Source organism: Silurus meridionalis, chromosome 13, assembly GCF_014805685.1.
Source record: "Silurus meridionalis isolate SWU-2019-XX chromosome 13, ASM1480568v1, whole genome shotgun sequence".
NCBI lineage: Eukaryota > Metazoa > Chordata > Actinopteri > Siluriformes > Siluridae > Silurus > Silurus meridionalis.
In genome coordinates, this window is record NC_060896.1 from 14,410,439 (window position 1) to 14,435,803 (window position 25,365).

The window sequence follows — 25,365 nt, forward strand, 5'->3', positions numbered from 1 at the left end:
AGACAACTTTAATCTGCCTACTACAGCAAAACAGTTGGAATCCAGGACTAAATGGGACAGTGATCACTGCAAAGGTTTTTTTTGACCCTCTATTTTTGCCTCTTCCTAAAGAGATGCCATATGGCAGAAAGCCTCTGGTGATTATTACATGGTTATTTTTTATTATCTGACTATACCATTTTGTAGCTGAATATGGAAGAGACTGTATACCTTATACCTGTATACCTTCTCAAAGGGGTCCATGAAGAGGCCAGGAATGGGTTATACTTGCACATATTAAAAATAAATGAGTTTAATCTGAGATAAACTCAACTCAAAAACAAGTTGTCTTATAAGTAACTATGTCAACATATGCAATATAATATAAATATGTTATTTGTGAAATTTTAAAAATAAGCGAATTAATAGCAATTAAATTAAATAGTGTGGTGCGTATGAACCTGATATTTAAATAGTAATAATATTTTTGGATTATATTCTAAGGAAGGTTAATAAAAGGTATTTTACAGTTAAGGTGGTGGCATTACAGTTATGCTATTGCTGGCAAATTCCTCCCCACCTGGGATTTAGCATCATCACAACATGAAGAAGCAGGGGTAGCACTGCTCCCCTCACAGATTCAGGTACCTGACTTCAATCCTGAACTTGTGATACTGTCTTTGTTGAGTTCTCTTTTTTTCTTTTTACTGTCCAAAAACTTGTACAGGCTAGTATATAAAACTTCCCCTAATTCACGCTAGGTAGGAATGGACCCAGGGTTGGGTCCTTGTGCATGACCTTTAACTTTACAATGTACTGGAATAATGTGTTGATTTATGTTATACAGTTGTTTCTAATGTCAATTATGTGGTATTTTACTGGGAACGCTGCTGCCTATAAATTACATATAAAAGTGCAGCTATCTTTTTTTGACAATGACTATTACATTGTTTTTATAGTCGAATTCTTTTTTTTTTCTCCAAAAACATAAAATAAATAAAAATGTTATATAAATATAAATTGTCATTCCAGCTGCTGAAAAAAATATATTTTTTTTTGTTTTTCATCTTTAAAATCAAATCAAATTATAACAATAATTAATAAAATGTACTTTATACAATAAAACCCACATATACTTTCAGTCAGTGTCACTCGAACAATGATTGTGCCTAACTTAAAAAATGTGTCCCATGGTACCTTTTTAAGAATCAGCAGCCTCCTGCAGTTTTTATCTTTTACACACTGTTTCACCACACAAAACACTCACACAAAGCTCAAAGTTCATTTGGAGAAAATTAAAGTGAAAGTAATTGCTGTTGATCATCAGCAACATCTCCACGTTTTTTTTTCATATTCCAGTGTGCATGTATGTAGGATCTCAGTCTGTTGCAATCGCCGTCCTGCTAACTGTCTATGTTTATGAAAGCAGCTGGGATGCATGAAATATTCATGTAGGCAGAGGAATAAAAAAAAAAAAAAAAGGTATAAGCATTGGAGACAGGAATGCAATATTTCATTGCATTAGCACAGAGCTCAGTGTTCAGCTCAGTGTAATCTCACACATCCAGTATAATAGTAATTCATTTCACGCAGAAAGCACTTACATACCAGCAGTTTCGGAGTGAAGCACATAAACTAAGCATCTACCACTGTTACATGATGTGTGTGATTTATTTGCAGAAAAAGTCAAGCAGAAATGTATCATCTCGTACATTTTATTTCTTATTGTTGAGAAACGTTCATAGAAAGGAAAATAAAAAAAACTAAAAGAACATATGCTTGAAAAATGTGCTAATTAAATTCATTTTGCCTTTCAGGTTGTCTTTGATTCCTTCATTTGAAATAAATAACAAAGTGACAAGCTTTGGACAAGCAGTACCAGGCTTTCTGGTTGATAGCATCCACGTGGAAAGTCGCTTTAATCCCAGAGATTCTACATAAAACATTCAATCTAATGGACAGTGATATGATATAGGATCCAACTTCAAAGGAATGAGGACAGACTTATAATGAACCCCATGCAATATGTGACATCCCCCTTTATCTTGAAAGGTCTATTGCCATTGCAAATTCATAAGAACTCAAACGAGCCAACTAGGTATAAAAAGTAATGAGCATTAAGGTTAGCGCATAGGAGCAGGTCAGTGCTCACAGCTTTTCTCAGCCTCGGCTTGTATAAAATATACGATGCTCCTTGGAATCCTTGAGGGTTTTATTGAGAGAAGGAACTACAAAGTGTGACTGCAAAAAATAAACAAAAACAACAATAATAATCCTAAAATGAAAAAGAAAACGTGTAATAGAAATTCAACTGTTCAGTTTTGTTATACAATTGTCATTTTATTTCAGATGACTGCAACATCAACTTGAGTTCTGAGGAGATACTGATGTGCATCTCTGAGGAACAGTACAGTCACATTCTTACATTCACGTCATTCACTGATCATGAAGCACCAGGTTACAAAGTTCAAAATGCTCATCAACAGATTCATGTCAGAATTACTGGAATTAAAACAGGTGGACAATTTGGATCCTCACTAAAGAAAAACACACACAAATTCTTTCTAAAAGATAATAAGTAACCGTATTAGTAATAAATGAGCAAAAACGAAAGTACAAATCAAATAGAAGAACAAATGAGGGATGTGAGCTTTAAGTGTTGATTCATTCCTTCATAAATATCTAATATAAATGTAACTAGATGCCACTGAATATTTGACCTACATCTTCTCCTGAAATGAACCACAACATTCTCTTAAGTAAATTACATTTTCTTCCCATAGCAGCATATTTTATTTATTTTTTATTTTTTAAATTATACATTGCTGTGAATGTTATATACAAGTATTTACATAGAAGGAAATAACAGATTTGTAATAAAAATGTAATATTTTATTCATAAAGATGTTTTTATGCAGGAAAACAATAGCACTACGTATATTACTGTGGATAAGAAAAAAAAAATCCTGACAATTATATGCTGTCAAACAAAACCAATTTGCTGTATATAGATATTTATTCAGCATGCCTGCAAATGTATGCAATTGTTTAGACATAAAATGAGACTAGAAAAGGTGCAAAAAGGGTCTGTCAATATCAGAACAGCATGCAGTGAAGTAGGTCTGCATGATATATCAAAAGTATTGAAATATCGCAAATGTATATATTGCAAAGGGCTTGCAAATGATTTTAATACTTCAAAAAGTTAAGAATTTTTTAAGAGGACTTAAATAAGAGGGAGTATACTGTGCATGTGATTGTATTCGGGCTATGGTATGGTGGCTAATCCATGCCAAAATCTACAAACACGAAAGGAAAGCAGATGGGCGGAGAATCTGCATGCTCATATTAAACTCTCTGTGTGCGCAAATAAAATCATTCACCACATTCAGGAGTTGCTTCTGTCCTTAACTATTGCTTCTGCTCAGTGGACAGGCCCAACTAAATGACTTCTGATTGGCTGCTTGCCACTGTGAATAACTATTAACTATTAGCAAAATTAGCTGTAATGTTTTCAGTATATATATATATATATATATATATATATATATATATATATATACACATACACTCATATCGCATATCACATTCTTCCTTAATATTGGTCAGACCTGTCTTGAAGCTATACTTTATACTCTTTTTTAGAATTTGTGATATAATTTTTTTTTTCTTTCTCCAGGGTAACTTCATAAAACTTTAAATGTAAGAGGGCCAATAATTTTGCAACCAGAGAAATTCTTTGTAAAAAAAAACAAAAAAAACCCCATGCTTGGATTAGACTGCATTTGTCCTTGCACATTTGAGCTCCATATCACTTATTGCATGTGCTATTTTTATTCTTTTTTTTGGTTATTTCTTTTTTTTTTTCTCATAGTCATGAAGATGGCAGTAATTCTAGAGGGCGCTGTACATGTGTAGAATTCTGTTCCAAAGCATGCCTTTTTTACATAAATAAAAATGAATTATTATTTACAGTGTTACTTAGAAGAATGTCAACGTAACACATCAGTTCATTGGTAAATTAACTTCTGCTGCATGTCTGTTGAAGCAGAAAGTCTTGGTCTATTACCACAGGTAGAAGAACAGTAAACTCAAGCAAGTGGGGAGAAGGATGCTTTGGCTTATGCTTAAATGATTGGCCTTTCCTTTCAGGGACTCTTGATTGGTCTCATCTGGGTTCTGGGCCCCCGTGTTTGTTGTTGATTGGCTGCGACTGGAGCACATGTCATACAGGTTACCTGCAAACTGCATCTTTTTAGACTCTTGTCTCAGTGACTCCCACACAACAGCGGCTTCATCAGGGCAGCCAGCCATGGCCAAGTTGGCACAGTCATGAAACTCGTCCCATGATCTGCAACAAGGAGAGTTCACAAGTGACTTGCAAAGTAGATGTTTATTAGAAAATACCATGCAGTACATTTATCATATTTTTTTAAAAGACAACACATCTAGGGTACGCCACTGCCAAAGAAGTTTTCTGCACTGGAATGTGAATATGTTGCAGAGGAGTCAGAAGTCTCAAGAGTCAGTTTGTCACATTGCTTTTATACAGTTCTCTTGAGAGATGATAATGATAGCCCATATAGTCATCGTTTTGCTTTTTCAAAATATTTCATCTGGCAGAGTACTTGAAGCACTTTTGTATACAAATGAGAACTATCATGTCAGTACAAATTATGCTGCTGTTATATTTAGATATACCAGCAACTCATATTCTGAAACTCCTATTTCAAAAACTACTGCTCTCGTGGTATCTTTACACACAATAGATTTTACACAAAATTGTATACAAAAACAACATACAGTGAATTGAAGTTCTGTGAAGGGCAATGCGAGGTTGATGAGAAGAACAGCTAGACTGGTTCAAGTTGATAGGAAGACGATGGTAAATCAAAATCAGTTCTTTTTACAATGATGGTGAGCATAAAAGCATTGCGGAACACACAACATGTCAAACATTGAGGCGGATGGGCTACAACAGTAGAATACAAAAACGAGTTTCACTCTTGTCAGCCAAGAACAAGAGGCTTTAGACTCACAGAAACTGGACAGATGCAAAATAGAAAAAAAATTACTTTTGAAGTGGAACCCAAAATGCTCTTCTGCTGCTTTGCCCTGTGAACTACAAAGATTGACATGTTGTGCATGAAACATTACCTAAAGCTCTTGACCCAAATCTGCATAACGTTATGCATTACACCACTTCCACACGTTTGGATAATTGAATGACTGCATGAATGAACAGGAAAACAGATGTTCCTCATTGAGTGATGAGTTTGTATATTTTTGTAATTTTATATATTAAAGGAAATATGAATCCATATAAAAAATTATTTTGCATTAAATTAGTTATAGTTGTCCTGATAGTAAATTTAATCTGACAAGGCAACTCTGTCAACAAAAATACATTTAAAATTCATGCCTCTGACAAACTCTTGCAAAGCAACAGGAGCAACTGTGTAACAGGAATCTGTGGAGATTTTGATGCTTTCTAAAAAGAAAAAAAAAGGCTTGAACCCTGGGGGTTTAAGGGTAAATATAATTTGATTCCCATGGCAAATGCCAGGGCAGAAAAAGGGAGTTCTCAAGTTCACCTGAATTTTATTCAGACTTTTTGTGCTAAACTGCTGAATAAAAAATACTGAGCTTCATTAATAACTGGGACATCTTCTGGGAAAGGACAGCTTTTTGCTGCAGAGTTGGCTAACAGCCAAGTCTCAGAATCTCACTGAATTTTTTGTTTTGTTTTTCTGAGAAATTTCAGAGTGTATAAATAAAGGAAAAATACTAATGTGGTAAACATTCATCTATAAAAGAAAACTAAAAAGAAAAAAACGTTTATAAAGTAGACAATTGTTATGTCTTGTTTTAGTTAATTAATTCATGTATTTACAAGTGAAGTACATGATATTCACATACAGAGCATTCGGAAAATAAACAGACCCCTACATTTTTTCACATTTTATTTTTCCTTATGCTAAAATGCTTTTAGAAAAAATCAATCTACACTCCATATTCCAAATGATGACCAAGCAAAAAAAAAAAAAAAAAAGGGATTTGTGGTATTCAGACTATTTGATATGGCACTCAAAATGTCAATTTTCCATGTGTCATTTTAGAGATGTTTCTGCACTTTGATTGGAGTTCACCTGTGGCAAATTGATAAGCTTGGACATGATTAGGAAAGGCACAGGTCTAAGAGCAGAAAATGCTTATAATAGCAAAAAAACACTGAACTGACTGCAGAGATGAAACACATGATTGTATGGAGGCACAGATCTGGAGAAAGCAACAAAAAAAAACATTCTGCTATGTTCCCAAGAGCACAGCCGCTTCCATAATTCTTGAATGGAATAGGTTTGTAACAAACAGAACTTTTCCTAGGGCTGACTGCAAATTTCTTATTGGTTGTTTAGTTGGTAAGGGATTTAGAGAACTGAATCTCAAACAGTAGCTTTCACTACTTTCTTAAAATGTATTTTGATTATTAGTCTATATGAAGGTTGGTCCCCTGGTGGTCTAGTGGTTAAGATGCAGCGACCCGGGTTCGATTCCCGGTCAGGAACCATCCCCAGCCACTCTCAGTGCCGGTCCCAAGCCCGGTTAAATTGGGAGGGTTGTGTTAGGAAGGGCATCCAGCGTAAAACATGTGCCAAATCAAAACATGCGGAGGATCCGCTGTGGCGACCCCTAACGGGAGAAGCTGAAAGAAAGTTTAGTCTATATCAAGGCTGTAAGAAAAGCTATATTAATGGTAACAATTAATTAATAAAATCAGTCGTGGAGAAACTTTAAATCCCAGCTTACTGTGCTTTAGACTAGCTTGTTTAACTAATAAAATGTTTGTTCGTAACATTTTAAAATGTTACGAACACTGATGCTGTCATGCAACAAAAGTGTATCACAGCCAACATGGGGTATTTACATATTTCTGTCTGTTAAACAGTTCCAGATTCCAGTCATAAACTGTTCTACGAATGTATAGATTAATTTATTGAAAAACAAGGTAATTTATCCATACATTAATAATTGATGGTATGTTGGGAATAGGAGTGTTTGATAATCTTGAGGTAAGGTTGGTGCAATTTCTGTGAATATAAAATATTAAATGATTCACTGCATAACACTGTACACAACAATGATAAATGTTTTTTGAATAATTATCCAAACTCAACCCACACGAAAAAATTCAACACACAGAAGCATTTAAAAGTAGTTCAGTTCTACAGGATGACAACTGACCTGGCAACAGGGGATGTAACTAAAATAACCTACTTTTGCATCGGCCAAGCCCTCTGGAGCAATACAGATATAATAAGTCTCAGTTTGCTTCAGTAAGACATTAACACACTGCCTACAGTACAAGTACAGTGATTGAACGTAAAATCTAACATGATAAAGTGGTGAGCAGGTTTTAATCCTGTTTCCCACTATATTCATTTCAATATTATTCCGGTCCTAGACAGGTCTCGGTTTACAAAGTTCAGATCACGTTCGATGTTTTATCATTTCTGTCCCAATTGTTAAATAGAATTAGTTTAAATGCTTAATTTAACGTTGGTGTTTTGTATCACACAAACATATACCAACATCACAGTGCTTTTGGAGATGAATCTGAATAATGCACGAGCTGAAATTGCTGAAAAAGCAAATCAAATGTCTAAAGTTGATTTCACTTATATTTGGATCTGTTGCTGTAAACTCTCAACCTGAAGCCCAAAGAGCACTGCAATAAGAGCACATTACTGTGTTGAGTGACAGAGGAATTCTTCCCTCCACAAAGTGGAGCATATCTGTGTCAATATCAACTATGAAGAGAAGCTTTCACCAGAGTAAAGAACAGCAAGATCAGATTAGAGTTTGCCATAAACAGTTATAACAGTAATAACTGTACAGTTCTTAAAAACACACTATGGACAGATAAGAAAAGATCAACTTGTACCATAATAATTTTTAGACAATATTACAGAGAAAGAAAGGAACTATTAATTATCTAAAGCCACAACATCTCATAGTATGGATATGTATGACTGCCAATGGAACTTGTTCACTTGTATTTATTGATGTGACTGTTGTCAAAAGCAGTTGGGCAAATTCTAAACTGTATATTTTAACTTTATCTGCTTTGAATCAGCCAAATGCTTCACATTTAATTAGGCAGCACTTCATAATGCAGATGCACCATGCCCCAAAGCACATTATAAAAATAACCCAAGACTTTTTTTATGACAAAGAAGTGGAATGTTCTCGAATGGCCAAGTCAATCACCTGACCTGAAACTAATTGAGCATGCATGTCACTGCTGAAGGCAAAACTGAAGGCAAAACCGAAGGCAAAACACTCTAAGTATAATCAGGAACTAAAGACAGCTGCAGTAAAGACCTGGCAGAACATCACTAAAGAAAAAATCCAGCATATATTGATGTTTTTTAATGCTTATATTTATTAGATATTATTCCAACTTGATTATTTTATTTTGAACATTGATTTTTGAACATTGGCGTAATAGTAACTTACATAATATTGGTGGGAAATGTTTGAAATCACCTTGCCATAACACTCATATATGCTTAATGAACAGCCCATTTCAGACTTAATCCCTCTCTGCTGGGATAATAATCTCTGTACTTCTGGGAAGGCTTTCCGCTGCCTCATGACTATTAGTTTGGTCTTGTACTGACTTTGGTGAAGGAGGCCTAAGGTGCAGTCTGTATTCCAATTTATCCTAAAGGTGTAGTTGAGGTCAAGGCACTGTCAAGCTGGAACAGGTGTAGAAGTTCAGGGGAAATTTTACAGCAAAGAATAACTTCCTATACACTTGTGCATTTCCAACATCTGTTGCAATGAGGAAGGCAACCCATTCAGGTGTGATGATCAGATGTCTACAAATTTTGGGCAAATTGGATATATAAATCATCATTCACTATACAACTGTGTACTTTTTCATACTATTCTAACAAAAACAATGTGTTATTTGCTTATATATAATGTATAAAGAGTACTTAAAAATGATCATGCAGATAAGTATATTAACTTATTTGGTAAGTAAAAAAAAGCTCTGTCAGAACAGGATAGTGAAATAGGCTTTACCTGTTGCATATAAAAAACATTCTATAAAAAGATTTTTGGGATGTGCTGAAAATAGTGAGAAACAGGGTGATAAGAAGAATAACAGTGCTGTGGTGTAATTATCATGTGTTATAATGCAGCTGTCATGATGCTGCTCACTAAATCAGTTTAAACATGATAGCAAACATTTGGAGCTGTTTTAAAAGCATACTTTGTTGCTACACACTGAATACTTAAGCAGCTTCTGCAGACATGGAGGAGACATTGTATAAATATGGATTAAAGATGCATAGACTAATGATTGGCAAGAATCCTGTGAGCAAGAAGGATAGTTAAGATGGAAATGGAAACACTGAAAGAAAGTCAATGAATAAGGTGCTGTGGTGAGCCACGCTACTCTATGTTACCTATTATGTACTTGACAATGCCACGAGCAGAGTATGACACATAATCCTGAGGTGTGAATTAGTTATACTGTGTCAAGGTGGAACTGGTTCATAGTGCACATGAAGGTTTGTATGCCCTGCAGAACCCATTTCTTTGATGCATTACTCTCATATCTTTTTATTTGGGCTTGAGAACATCTCTGTGCTGTGTATGTGTCTAATGCTACTGTCTACAGACCTGCAGACTGAGTCGATCTCGTGCACGTCCTCGTCTCTTTGGCTGCTCGCGGACAAGCTGTCCCCAAGGGCCAGAAGACACTGTGCAAAGCCCTTGTAGATGAAGCCACACCTCCTAGCAGTGGCCATAGAGCTGAAGCTTGGCACCATCACTGCAAACCAAGACAAAGACTAATATTAGGTGGCTGTATGCACTTTTCCCCTGCTGCTTTTGTGTTTTATTGCCATCATGATAGTGGAGTAAAATACAAGGAATGAAAGCAATATAATTTGTTTTAGGGATGTGTTCAGTTTAAAAAAACAAAACAATACAAAAATAAATCATTATTAAAATTGCTACCAAAAACAAGATGGAAACTGATTATTGAAGCATAATTTTTCAATGATCTCAAATATCTGCAGTGCAGCATTGCTTGTTGTGTTAAATAAAATAAAATTAAAAATTTACTTATATATGCACATGGCCTCTGAAACATCACAGATTTGTTTAGGAGTTGTGAGGATATCTTGAAGGACACTGGGAAGGAAAAGGGATTCAGGGATTTTATTGTTTAAAGTGCACAAGCTGTAGTATCAGATAAACGGCTCTTTAAACTCCATGCCATTAGCTGTCTCCTTCTACAGCACATCTGTAATATGCATTAATCACAAGTAAAACGATAGTGTGTTTGACTCCCAAAGAGACCAGCTTTGCGTCTTCTGTTCCTGAGTCTTTTCGTTCTCACTGAGCTCTTTCTTCTGGATGAGATGTACCTTCTGATGGTCAGACCGCAGAAGCAACAGCAGGCGTAACTGAGTATCTTAATTGGCACTGAGAGTGAATCGCCGGCATTCTCCTCTGTCCCCAATGGGAATGCTTTATTAATATTTGATAGACAATGCATTCTTCCTCTTTCCCTGTCTCACTGCTACACCTGCCCCAACTGCTGCAAACCTATTGATTGCTGGCAATGTTTTTGCAGCAAGATTATTGGTTTCACTGATCCCCATCAACATTTAATAACAACCTGGAGAGCGAGGAACAGAAACCATAGCATGGATGGGACAGCGGAGCAAAGAAGAAGAAAACTGCTTTATTACTTCAATACATCTGATTCTGTAATCTGTAAACCGGGCAATAAAGAGTATGAAACAATGCTAGTAAAACAGTCCAATGCTTTAGTGCCTTCTCCTTATTAAAAGCACTGACTCTTTCAGACCAATATCATTTCTTTAGCAAATCAGGGATATTAATTAGCAGGTACATACATTTATCACGCAAGCATCTTCATTGATTGCTTACATTTACATTTCTGGCATTTGGCAGACAACTTAATCAAGAGCAACTTGCAATTATCTTGTTTTTATACAACTGAGCAATTGAGGGCCTTCCTCAGGGGCCCAGTATTGACAGCTTCCATGCTTGATTTACCGTGGAACACTGGCTGTGTAAAATAAATTGGGGATACACCCTGAATGGAATACCAGTTCATCACAGAGCAACATGTATATATTCACATTCACCATATCAAACATATAGTCACCAATCCACCTACAGGCATGTTTCTGGGAGGTCGGAGGCAATCGGAGAACTTGGAAGAAACCCACAAGAGCACTCCACAGACAGTAACCTAAGCTGTGTATCGATCCAGGGAACCTGGAGCTATGAAACAATGCCTGTGATGTCCCTCATACAGTCAAATGAACCAAATAGCAAGCAACAACCGAACAATTCAAGCGAATTTTTTTTAATAAGGCTCGATTTGAATTATTCCTAACTGCACTGAATTAGCTAGTAATTATCTGTACCTGTATGTTGTGTACACCACCAGGCATAACTGGTAGTTTCTACAGTCTCTTCCTTACATGTGGGGTATCAAATGTAAAAAGTTGAATAAGCTTTCCTTTCTAAACTTTTTGGTTCATTTGTTGGCATTCTGATTGATATTTAGATATCGATTCCTCCTATGTAAATATTAGGTGTGAAGGATAAATATAAGTATTAATATTAAAAATCAAGTTTCTTAAAATGTAAATGGAGAAGTTGAATGCTTAGTTCATATGCCAAACGACTGTCTACACTCTATAAACTAGTGCTCGGTAGAAAAATACATTGAAATACTTTGTTTTGCATCAAAATGTGACGGCATTGCTTATACTAAATGTAATTGAAACAAGTCTATTACTAGTCAAAACAATCAAATCAAATAAAATTTTATTTGTCACATACACACATACAGAGTATGACAAGCAGTGAAATGCTTTTTACGGCCGTCCGCATGAGGGAATAGAAGGGTAGTACACTGTATAATGTGTTGATGGTTGTATGGGTAGTATGATGTGCAGCATCATCATTTCAACAATGCCTATTACACGGATTGCCCACAGCAAGGAACGTCTTCTGGCAAATCACAACATTTTCACACTCACGCCTAAATAGTCGTGCAAATTTTATCAGTTTGCCCGATTACAGAGTATGTTTTAATAAGTATAGATTTGTTTGGCTTTGTTCATACAATAATATGGCATGTGGCATCATGTAGCATGAGATTTACAATAACTTTCTCATAGTGTTTTCCCCCTCTTTTCGGCCTATCACCACCTGCATTACCAGATGGTGATGGATAAAAAGAAAGGATTTCATGTGAGTTTATACATTTTTGGATGTGGTTTGTAATCCTCACTGATGTTTTACATATTTGTTGTGGACATCAATCAGTTGTAATAGAGTCCATCGCTTGCAAGAATGTTGATGGACAGACTTGTTTGTACCAGGACTCAATTCAAAATGATGTTGGTTGGACAAAAACAAACTGATTAAAATAGAAACAGACACAATTATGTATCTACGATGAATAGTATTTATACCAATTACATGTTTCAGCATCATAAGAATAATACGTTTTGATCTCAAGAAGACAACTGTTGCTAGAAGACACAGGACACAATCTGAAATTTTCACGCTGTACTTTACGAAGCACTTATTTAGGCCTTGAACCAAAACAATCATAATAGCCAGTGCAGAGAACTTAAATCCAAAAGGGATTCTCAAGCCCTCAATGACATTTAGAGTTCAAATAAAAGTGCTGTATCAGTCCTAGCTGGCTGGAGAGTTTGCTTCCTGTATCGACCATTCCATCCCTTTATAATGAACTGCCCGATAGTCCAGGGCAAATAGCCACAGGCAAGTCAGAGACAGCTGGGAGAGAAGAATGGCTTAGGGAAAATTCTGCATTCAATGGTTAGCAGTGTTTTTTCAACTCTCCCTCTTTTAGATCCTGCAAATCTGTATATACACTGTAGATATTTTAGATAATAAATGATGTGTTGATTCCACATGCAAAAAAAAGCACAGTATTTTAGGAGAATTGTTTGCATTTTTTTGACATCTTGTGTGAATATGTCACAAGCAGTTAAGATGTCATATCATGTCTCTTTCCACATCGGCTATAGTTCAGATCTTTTAAAGGTTAATGCGCAAAGCCATGTTTGGAGCGATAACAAAGGAAAACATCATAATATATCCCACGATTCGAGAATCAATAAAATACAACAAATTGATTTGTTATACCCAGAACATTTAAGTGGTTCTTTTCTCACTGCACTGCTCTCATCTGCTACTCTGCAGTGACCTCCACACCCTAACATGACTGAGCAACGATTAAGGGAGCGTCATTCACACATCCACACGACCCTGCTCTTATTCAGGAGAAATTAATAAATGTGTCTAATCCAGGGTGAAGGTAAGAAGGTAAGTCTTCTATTGACATGCTGAGCCATGTTGCACGTGACTACCATAGAAGATAATAAAATTTTTACTCATGAGTCAGAATTAAAATAATGCAGGCCATATCCTTTAAAGAAGATGTTTCAAGTTTGAGACCCACTTATCCTGTACTTTCTGGTAAGCAGTGAAAATGCTCTAAACTAAAGCTTTAAACTAAATGTGTACTCATTTTCAAACTTGATTTTCAAATGGTTAACTCTTCTTGGATGGATGATTCTGGTGGTAGCTCAGTGATTACAATGCAGTATTGCCACTGGGCCCTTGAGCAAAGCACTTAACCCTCAACTGCTCTGTTGTATAAATTATATAATTGTAATTGTTTTTTACCACAGTGCTATAGTCACAGACACAGACTTTCTCAAGGTTCCAGTTAACAAAACAGTTTTGAAAAGTGCCTTTATGTTGCTTAGTTTATTTCCCATAACAAGCTTAAGATAAAGATTCTTTAAAATGCTGCTATAAACTCAAAATCCTTTGCTATGAGGTCTGCATGTTAAGTTAGCCAGGTGGGTGGCCATGGAACTGTTCTGGTCATACAGTGTACATTCACTATATGAACAAAGGTTTGAGGACACATTTACATTTGTGCCATTTAGCAGATGCCCTTGTCCATAATGACGTACAAAAGTGCTTTGAGTCTCCTTTGAGGACACATGACTCATGAAATAAGATAGATTCATATGTGCTTTTTTAACACCCCATTCCACATTTAGATCACATTTGCTGTTATTAGTTCCTCCACTCTACTGGAAATATCTTCAACTAAATACATCTTGAAATGTATTTTATCTGACCAGTCTGAAATGTTCAGAAGATGCTGTTTCTTCTCCTCATCTCTAAAATCTTGAAGAATGAGGCGAGGATTAAAACAGCAAAACCAGAAGTCAGTTGTTCAGAAGCAATATGAAGTGTTCAGCTCAAAACAATAGATGTCAGAAATAATGTGTCTTCAGCGTGGAGGATAAAAGAGTAATTTGCTTTATTCTATTCTTATTGTTGACTGAAATGTTACAGAATAAAGTGCGAATGAGACTCATTAAGAAACTAATTAAACAGTGCTCTTCCCAAGTTTCAGCTAATTAGTATAATTACGATCATAGTAAATAGCCTGGTGTAATTGATGAATTGTGAGATAACTGTATGATTATAACTCTATACTGTATACTATATATGGATAATCTTTCTAATTAAAATCACAAATTTGTGATGAGAGCTGAGGATCTCATCAAGACATTAGGTCATTTCCCGCTGGGATAAGAGCTTTTAAACCATGGGAAGAACTCTGGAGAGATGCTTCATTAGTCAACTTATCACTGAGATATATTTAACAGTGCGCCACTGGCACACAAATCAGGGATTCGCTGCAGTCACAGGTATAAATGTCTTCTTAGCTTAGTAAAGACTGTATAGTAAGTGGCTGGGATTGGGTGTTGGGCACTTTGATAGTGGGGAAAAAGGGTGCGTGTTTGCACATGTGTGCGTGTGCATAGAAGCTGTGTTTGTGTTCATGTTTAGTATACAGTGAGAGACGTAACTTCCACTTCTACTTCAGTTCCCAGAGGAACATTTGCTATTGCCTCATGTTCTCAACTTCAGCATATTGTTTTAATGGGACCGTTTTAAAGGTAAATGTCACAATGTATTCGCAGGCTCAGGGGATCCTAGTTAGAGACTAAAGTTTTCCTACAGAAATAAAAATAAAAACTATTTTAGTTTATGTGCACTCCATAAATAGTGCCCATAAATGAAAGCATAAATGAGAAATGTATTGGAGAAGGCAGTGGCAGTACTCAGTAATGTGATGAATGAAAGCAAAAGAAAGAATCTCTGACACTCTCTGAACCGACTGTCACTGCCATGTTCAAAAACAGCTGCAAGCGTTCTTTAGCAGCACTATGGTAACTTTACTGTGGTAACTATGGTCCTCTCTTGTGTAGCATCGTTAAGGACAACGCAGTAATGAAGCTTACGTCAACCACATAGCGTGCGAGAGGCAGACAGTGGACCTAATTCCCCCAGGAAAGCCTCTGAAATGAGATCTACAGCAGCTCAGCATTGCACTAAACAATACCTGATAATTAACTCTGCTAGCAAACACTGCTTTCCAAATGATTTGGCTAACATCTATGTGTTTTCCATTTACACCTCCACTCCCATGATCTAAATAAGGGAGGGAGGTAAAGTGCATGTGCAGACTTAATTATTACATTAAAGAGTGTCTTTGAATATCAGGAACTACTTTAGGAACTTTGGTTCTACTTTCCAGTCAAAATAAACAGGACGGTGATTAATATCTATTTTTCTCTGCTAAAATGCGCACAAAATTGTTTATAATGAAACCTGTTAACCCTGCCATGCATATCTTTAAAAGTCATCAGCTGAATTTCTTTTACTAAGCATATTAAACAACCTGGGGCCAGGTATATAGGCTGCTTACATGTTATTATTGAGATTAGGTCTGTATTATATTAAATGATTGCTTCATCACATTTATACATTCTGTTATGTGTTTTCAAGTTAATGTTTTTTTTTAAGAAGATCTCTGTACATGATCAGTGTAACAGAAAAATGTGTGTGGCGATGCCACAACCATCTAATGGCCAGGATCCAATGGAGCACATTTGGCTGTGGGCACTATTTCCTGTCAATCACAGCAACATTACACTGTGGGCGTCTGTAAGCTCATGGATGAAAGACACGGCAGATAGTACTTTTTTGACGATCACAAAGTTTAGTTAGAAGTCAACAAGCAGTAGATCCACAATACTGGTCCTTGGTTTTGCAGGTACTTTAAATGCTTTTTTTGTTTTTTTCCAGACTTGGGGTTACAGTGCCTCACCTCTTTTTGCACTCAGCTTATGCAGACAGATCAGGTATCCAAATTTTGCTTTATAAAGTGGTGCACTGCACCACTTGCATGCCTGAATAAAGTCTCCCCAGAAAAGGACTGATTAACTATTTTTGTGTGAAATGGTTTAAAACTTTTACCTGCTATTCACTTGATGCAACACAGTGCAGAGTTTTAATGTAAAAGGAATAGTATAGAAAGAAAATATTGGAGAATAATGTTTAAATATAAATGTGCGTGGTCCATTTGAGTATACAAACCAGCAGTTCTAAATTTAGCCTTACACAAAATTTACAGCAAATGAACAACCTGATGTTGGGCTGAGGCAGAAAGAAAGACTATGTGTGGCATAAAGAGGGCACATAAGGTCCACAACTATCCTGTAACCCTGGATTAAAAATAGCAAGAAGAACAATGCAGCATTATGAGGAGCTTTTCAGACATAGAAGCGCAACCTTCACATCAATAGGCACTTTTCAAACATCATTCAAACAGCAATGCCAGTGAATGCCTGCTTTCTCAGCATTCTCCAAGCTGCACTCTACATTTCTGTTCTCTATGAGAGACACAATACCACTGTTGAATCAGGGCATAAAAACAAAATAATTGTGTTCTTCTTTGCAACCACTTGAGACTGGCATATAAAACGGACAATGGTCGAAAACCAATTAGTCTACTTAAGCTCATTGTAAAACACCCCTGTAATAAGTAGGCTGGAGAATAGATAATAAAATAGAATCAATATTCTAAAAATGAATTGTATATATGGCATATTGTTTTATGTAAGGAATTCAATAACTTACGTTTTAAATAGTCAAACTGAGCCTTCACACTAGACTACATAAAAACCTGCTTTGTTGGGAAATGAAATCTTAAGCTATTATACACAATCACAGGTAGTCACTTTAGAATTATTGAGTACAATTTCATGTTTGGTATTGATTGTCTTATTCTAAGGACAAAAGAAAAGAAAAAAACAACACCACTTTGGCATGAGAACTTAAAGACTTGGCCCTCCAGTGTGTATACAACTACTAAAATTAACATAATATGTTTCACTTATGACCACTAAAGAATTCAATATGAATTCTCTCTGCTTAAGCTGCTGGGATGTTTGAACAGGCAGTCAAAACGAAGATGAAATGAGAGGAAATATGGTGAAAAGGTTATGGGCTCTGCATGGCAGAGATTTAATACTTTGATCAGCGGTACCGCAGACAAGACATCTTTGAACTGAAACATCTTTGAGCAGAAGTTGTGGATTATTTTTACATTTAGTTTCTGAAGGCTGCGAGTCAATAAGGAAATGTAAATAAGATTAGACCAGAAGGATTGGATCAGACAATACAGGTTAGCCAAAAGGGTGCAGAGTTATCGGAAAAGTATTTGCGTTTGTCATTTGCAGTCAATAGTAGGCATAGACGAAGGCATACAAATAGACATAGTATTTCCTGATCAATATATATGTAAGGGACATTGCCTGAGGCAGTTCTATAAGTGGCTTTCAAAATTTGGCATGAATCCTAAAGCAGTCAAGTTCTCCACCTGTCTGTTCAGGTCTTTCTTTAGGATGAATAGAGACACAATGCAGAACATACAGTGGGAGGTGGGAACATCTGTATTAAGGCAATGTATAAAATACTACCCAAGAGCAGGATAAATCGTTGTGTGGATCTGGGTTTACCAGGGGAGAGAATAAGAGTTTTGACAGTTATCTGGATAGTTACAGTTCTTCGCTTCTAAAAAGGATTTTTGAAAGTTTATCTGATAAGTAAACACTTTGTTCTTAAAGCTTTTGCAACAGAGACATTCGAGATTGTAGAGATATGAGAATTCTGTCACTCCAGCACTCAACACAAAGAAAAGCTGAATGGTTTTCTTTATGCATGTACATGAATATTCTCCAATACAATGATGTAAAGAATTTGAGTAAATGTACTTCATTACTGTATTTAAGTTTTTTTTTTCTTTCTAGTTTTAATGAGTACGAAAGATATAAACAACATTTTTTACTCTCTACTCAAATGCAATTATGATTCAATATATGTACTTTTTACTTCACTGTATTTTAATTTGTCCCTCTGTTAAAGATGCAAGGCTCAACACTCCCCAAACCGCATCGCTGCGGTCATCATCAGAAAAACATCATCTGTAGGCTAAACCTGATTTGTAGTTTGGAAAGCAACATCTGCTTCCTGAATACATGTGAGTGTGGTAATTCACCCATGAGGACAATAGAGCAGTGTCTTGGGGGCAGGCCACTGTAACCACTCACGGTGGGTAGATTTGATGAGAATGGTATGAATAATCAGGTGAAAACAGGTGTTTATTATTGTGCCTTTGTACGTTCCATGAGGAGGAAAATTCGGCACAATCCAATGGTGTTTGTCATGTATTTTAAATACTGCACTTTTGATTTATATTCTCTCCCATAGAGCAAGTTACATTGAGCTTCATATAGTGTTCATTAATACATCAAATGCACAAGTATGTAATTAAGGTAGCTGTTGTTCACACATTAATTCATGTGACTCATGTTGTAGTTAAGGTTAGTTCTTGATTATTATATGACTTAACTCATCATTAGTTCATAATGAAGTAACATTTAGTTTACATACAGTGAGGAAAATAAGTATTTGAACACCCTGCTATTTTGCAAGTTCTCAGAATTAGAAATCATGGAGGGGTCTAAAATTGTCATCGTAGGTGCATGTCCACTGTGAGAGACATAATCTAAAAAAAAAAAATCCAGAAATCACAATGTATGATTTTTAAACTATTTATTTGTATGATACAGCTGCAAATAAGTATTTAAACACCTGTCCATCAGCTAGAATTCTGACCCTCAAAGACCTGTTAGTCTGCCTTTAAAATGTCCACCTCCACTGCATTTATTATCCTAAATTAGATGCACCTGTTTGAGGTCGTTACCTGCATAAAGACACCTGTCCACCCCATACAATCAGTAAGAATCCAACTACTAACATGGCCAAGACCAAAGAGCTGTCCAAAGACACTAGAGACAAAATTGTACACCTCCACAAGGCTGGAAAGGGCTACACGGGAGGAGCTGGTCAATGACCTGAAAAGAGCTGGGACCACCGTTTCCAAGGTTACTGTTGGTAATACACTAAGACGTCATGGTTTGAAATCATGCATGGCACGGAAAGGTTCCCCTGCTTAAACCAGCAAGTGTCCAGGCACGTCTTAAGTTTGCCAATGACCATTTGGATGATCCAGAGGAGTCATGGGAGAAAGTCATGTGGTCAGATGAGACCAAAATAGAACTTTTGGGTCATAATTCCACTAAACGTGTTTGGAGGAAGAAGAATGATGAGTACATCCCAAGAACACTATCCCTACTGTGAAGCATACTGTGTAGCATCATGCTTTGGGGTGTTTTTCTGCACATGGGACAGGGCGACTGCACTGTATTAAGGAGAGGATGACCGGGGCCATGTATTGCGAAATTTTGGGGAACAACCTCCTTCCCTCAGTTAGAGCATTGAAGATTGGTCGAGGCTGGATCTTCCAACATGACAATGACCCGAAGCACACAGCCAGGATAACCAAGGAGTGGCTCTGTAAGAAGCATATCAAGGTTCTGGCGTGGCCTAGCCAGTCTCCAGACCTAAACCCAATAGAGAATCTTTGGAGAGAGCTCAAACTCCGTGTTTCTCAGCGACAGGCCAGAAACCTGACTGATCTAGAGAAGAGTGTGGAGGAGTGGGACAAAATCCCCCCTGCAGTGTGTGCAAACCTGGTAAAAAACTACAGGAAACGTTTGACCTCTGTAATTGCAAACACAGGCTACTGTACCAAATATTAACATTGACTTTCTCAGGTGTTCAAATACTTATTTGCAGCTGTATCATATAAAAAAATAGTTTAAAAATCATACATTGTGATTTCTGGATTTTTTTTTTAGATTATGTCTCTCACAGTGGACATGCACCTACGATGACAATTTCAGACCCCTCCATGATTTCTAAGTGGGAGAACTTGCAAAATAGCAGGGTGTTCAAATACTTATTTTCCTCACTATATATAAGTACATGCTTATTATTGTACTGTTATTGTAAAGTGTTGCTGAATAAAAATATTGCTCCTCTCTGAGACTGAGAGGTGCATTAAATCACAGTCAGCTCTGGAGATCTAAAAACAATTACTTTAATTGTATGTGTCCATTAAACACTAATGGTTCTTCTACTTTGTGACATGATTATTTTATACATTGTAAGGATATTAAAAAAAATTGCTTCAATACTTTGTCATTAATACTTTGATCTTGGTTAATACAGTGTTGAGGTGTACAAATTGATTTGTATTTTAGGAATTAAAACCTCACAAATGAACTGTTTTTGACTTTTTACTAACGCATGTCTTGGTGTTGAGGACTAGTGCATCTTTGAGTCTATGTTCACTCTGAGTAAAATACTAAAAGATCTGTTTAAATCAGATACTCTAAGACTTTTACACATATATAAGACATAATGGAATTGGTGACTTTTAAATTGTAACTAAGTTTTGCAGTAGCGTATCTATAATTTTACTTAAGTATGATCTAAGAAAGGCCTGTAACAGGGCTGCTTAACAAGTATATAGTACACGGTTGCAGTGACATTGTGGTTAAGCACTGGCTGTGAATGGAAAGAGGAGTTTCAGAGAATAGGCAGTTAAAGGATGAGTGGTTACAGCTGTGTGTTGTGAATAACTGAAAGTGAAAACAGCAAGGTCAAGTCCTTAATAATAAATCTGAAAACACATCTTTTTCCTCTACATTTTGGCCATCGTCCACACTGAGACAGCATTTTTGCCCAGTGAAAAATGGAGCTCTTCCAAAACACCCTCCCAAGTAGCAATCTTATGTGGACTGAGAAAGTGAGGGTATTTAATAAAAACAAACTATGACATAGTTTGCATCATGTGACCCATTAAATTTAAAGCTTGGTGGACAATGTTGTACTGCTATCCCATGCACTTTGTAAAAGGGGACGGAATGTTCACTCACAATCATATCAGATCAAAGAGATGGAAACTCTTTGTGTCTTTATGCATTCACAGGAAAAGGTTGCGAGCGTTTTCCGATGTTTCCGTTCCGATTTTTGGAAAACATTTGAAAATGTCAGTGGAGATGAAGAGTGATTTTCAAAATGAAAATGCAGTTTTCATATCTATTTTGATGAATGTGGACATAGCATAAGAAAGAGATGGCACCAGGAGAGCTGTGAGTGACCTTGACAGACTGATGACAATGGAAACATTGTGCAGGCTTTTTGTTCTGATTTCTTTTTAGTAGTTATTTCAGGTTGCTAATGGAAGCAATGAAGAGCACTCAATAAAAAAATAAAAAAATAAAAAAAAACAGCTTTGCTTCCTCCAAAGCCTGACCCATGTCCTCATTTCCCTTACTGACTAACAGGCTTTTACCTACACAAAATAACTGAAGCTCGTTTTTGCAACTATTTGGTAGCATTATAGAATCAGAGTGATATGTTGTTTTTTTTTGCACTGATACTGAGGGTTTGCTGTTGCACAGGCTATGAAAAGCAGTGCTGGAGGACCAGAAGTAGATATAACAAACGCTAATAGTAACTGAAAATTGACAGCTCTGTTTAGAACTGACGAGTCTCAAATTTCGGAATACATTCCTATGCGTTCTTCCTTTCTCTATCTGACACGGTAATATTTACACACAGAGAAATTATCACGGCTTAAAACAAAGTGTCCCTTGACAAAAGTGCTGGTTAGAACCACATTATAGCAATTCTCCCTCCTCCAAATAAATGAGCTTTAGGGGAGGATCGATGCTACTCTATATCCAGTCCTGTGATGGAGAATAAATGGGAAGCTCATTGGACTGGACACTCGCACTGGAGCCAGCTCCTGCTCTAATGAGTTTTTATTGACTCAAACAGCGAAGTGCCCAGCTTTAACTTATTAGAGCTAGCACATGTTTCCAGGTGTAAAGACTGATTTACTTCAGATGGTCTGTGAGTGAACAGAGACTGGTGATACAATCAACCTGTGGGACTAAAACCAGACTCATCTTCCTCATGGCTCAGTGACTGCAGTCGGTTCAAGAGCTAGCTGCTTGTCTTATATGCTGCCTCTTCGTATGTCAAATTAGCATAAACGTTTTCCAAGAGAACTAATGTGAATGTAAACTGTCCTGTCACACTCTGCACAGTGCTGTTCTATTTTCTTCTACACCCTGTACACTAGTCCTGCAGTACTCCCTGTCTATATAGCACTGCATTCAGCACTGCATTCAGCACTGCATTCAGCACTGCATTCAGCACTGCATTCAGCACTGCATTCAGCACTGCATTCAGCACTGCATCAAAAGTCACTTTTTCTCCCTATTTTTCTCCAAACTAGTTTTCTAGGTGCTATCCTCACATGTGCTTAAAATAAAAGCCTAACAGTTTCTCTGCCCTGGTTTTTTTTTTCTTCAGTCCATTTACTTGCCCTGAGATTTATCAAGTGAGTCAGCATGAGAATATTCCTGGAAAGTATAGTCTATTTTTTTTTGTCTAGATGTTGAGATAAATAATGAGTGACTTTGATTCCAAAGTATATATTTTCTATATACTAAGGTAATGCCCTGTGCTTTTAATAGTCTGAAAATAAAAACGTTGTTTCTCCTCAGCTGTGTGAACTTACAGTCAATCAAGTGTGGCCAACATGAAGTGACATGTGGCCATTACATTTTTCTTATGTCCCCCTTTGCAATATTCCAGTTTTATATCACACATCATCTTTATCCACTACTAATGCAACCTCAGTCAACAACGAAAAACACTAATATTTTTTAAGACAATACTTTTGCTTACATGGCAGATATCACACCTCATGTTTACACTAGGTCCACTATGGTCTATCTGCTTCTCTTGAATTTTCTTTTTGTCTATTTGCGAAGCCTGTGGCTACTTTTTCATTCACATGCAGTTTGTTTAAAACACATTTATCATAATTGACTCCAACACTGTATGTACTGACATATTTTATTAAGATCATAAATAAATTTATTAACAGTTCATAACAGCTTTGTGACAGCTAATGGAAAATTAACTTCCAGGGTTTTAATATGAAACAACACGTGTTTACATGCACAGTATTATATTTATTTAATACAGTTTCTTTTCATTATCACAATTCCAGTTGTGTGTACTGATTGGTGCTGCACTGTCACTATCTATTGTCTCACTCTACTTTGTTGTCTTTACACAATTGCACTTTGTGTATTCCGGGTGAATAATTCAGGTTATTCTAAAAGACCTACTAATCTTAAAAAGCAGGCTTTATATTAATGAGCTAGAAAACCCAGCCATTAGGGAGGCACAAGCCAGTGCATTCTTAGTGCCGGTCCCAAGCCCGGGTAAATGGGGAGGGTTGCGTTAGGAAGGGCATCCAGCGTAAAACACGTGCTAAATCAAATATGCGGATCACAAATGAGAATTTCATACCGGATCGGTCGAGGCCCGGGTTAACAACGACCGCCACAGGTATCGTTAGCCGACAGGGTACCGGTGGAAATTGGGCTACTGTTGGCCGAAGGAGGAGAAGGAGAGGAGGAAGACGTCTACAGAGACGGCAGGGAAAGGAGCAGTGTAGGAGAGTGGAGGTTCGGGTTGGTACTTTAAATGTTGGTACTATGACGGGTAAAGGGAGAGAGGTAGCTGATATGATGGAGAGGAGAAAGGTAGATATGTTGTGTGTTCAGGAGACCAAGTGGAAAGGGAGTAAGGCCAGGAACATTGGAGGTGGGTTTAAACTGTTTTATCATGGTGTGGATGGAAAGAGAAATGGTGTAGGGGTGATTCTGAAGGAAGAGTACAGTAAGAGTGTAGTGGAGGTGAAGAGAGTTTCTGATAGGGTGATGATCGTGAAGGTGGAAGTTGAAGGATGATGATAAATGTCATCAGTGCCTATGCTCCACAAGTTGGCTGTGAGATGGAGGAGAAGGAAAGATTCTGGAGTGAATTAGATGAAGTGGTAGATGGTGTACCTAGGAAAGAACGGTTAGTGATTGGGGCGGACTTTAATGGGCATGTGGGTGAAGGGAACAGAGGTGATGAGGAGGTGATGGGTAGGTATGGTTTTAAGGAGAGGAATGTGGAAGGGCAGATGGTGGTAGATTTTGCTAAAAGGATGGAAATGGCAGTGGTGAACACTTATTTTAAAAAGAAGGAGGATCATAGGGTGACGTATAAGAGTGGAGGAAGGTGCACACAGGTGGACTATGTGCTATGCAGGAGATGCAACCTGAAGGAGATTGGCGACTGTAAGGTGTTGGCAGGGGACAGTGTAGCTAGACAGCATAGGATGGTGGTCTGTAGGATGGTTTTGGAGGCGAGGATGAAGAGGAGGAGAGTGAGGACTGAAAGAAGAATAAGATGGTGGAAACTGAAGGAGGAAGAGTGTAGTGTGAGGTTCAGGGAAGAGGTCAGAGAGGCTCAGTGGTGTTAAGGAGGTGTTGGATGATTGGGCAACTACTGCAGGAGTGATGAGGAGGCAGCTAGAAAAGTACTTGGTGTGACATCTGGAAATAGAAAGGAAGACAAGGAGACGTGGTGGTGGAATGAGGAAGTGCAGGAGAGCATAAGGAGAAAGAGGTTGGCAAAACAGAAGTGGGATAGACAGAGTGATGAGAAAAGTAGGCAGGAGTACAAGGAGATGCGGCAGCAGGTTAAGAGGATGTGGCGAAAGCCAAGGAAAAGGCATATGAGGAGCTGTATGAGAGGTTGGACACTAAGGAAGGAGAAAAGGATTTGTACCGATTGGCCAGGCAGAGGGACCGAGCTGGAAAGGATGTACTGCAAGTTAGAGCAGTAAAGGATGGAGAGGAAATGTGTTGACTAGTGAGGAGAGTGTGTTGAGAAGGTGGAGGAGTATTTTGAGCAGCTGATGAATGAGGGAAGGTTGGATGATGTGGAGATGGTGAAGCAGGATGTAGATAAGATTAGTAAGGAGGAAGTGAGAGCAGCGATTAAGAGGATGAAGAGTGGAAAGTCGGTTGGACCAGATGACATACCGGTGGAAGCGTGGAGATGTTTAGGAGAGATGGCAGTGGGGTT

The 25,365-nt window shown here is 37.2% G+C and overlaps 1 protein-coding gene across 1 annotated transcript in view; it reads right to left on the bottom strand.

Moving 5' to 3' along the window:
• Positions 1-2,298: 2,298 nt before the first annotated feature.
• nrn1la (neuritin 1-like a) overlaps positions 2,299-25,365 on the bottom strand; it is a 28,896-nt gene continuing 5,829 nt past the window's right edge. Inside the window, exons 2-3 of the mRNA XM_046863794.1 lie at positions 9,673-9,823; positions 2,299-4,330 (exon numbers count right to left, since the gene is read on the bottom strand). Coding sequence (XP_046719750.1) covers positions 4,045-4,330; positions 9,673-9,823 — 437 coding nt within the window. The 3' untranslated portion in view covers positions 2,299-4,044. The remainder of the gene's footprint in view (positions 4,331-9,672; positions 9,824-25,365) is intronic.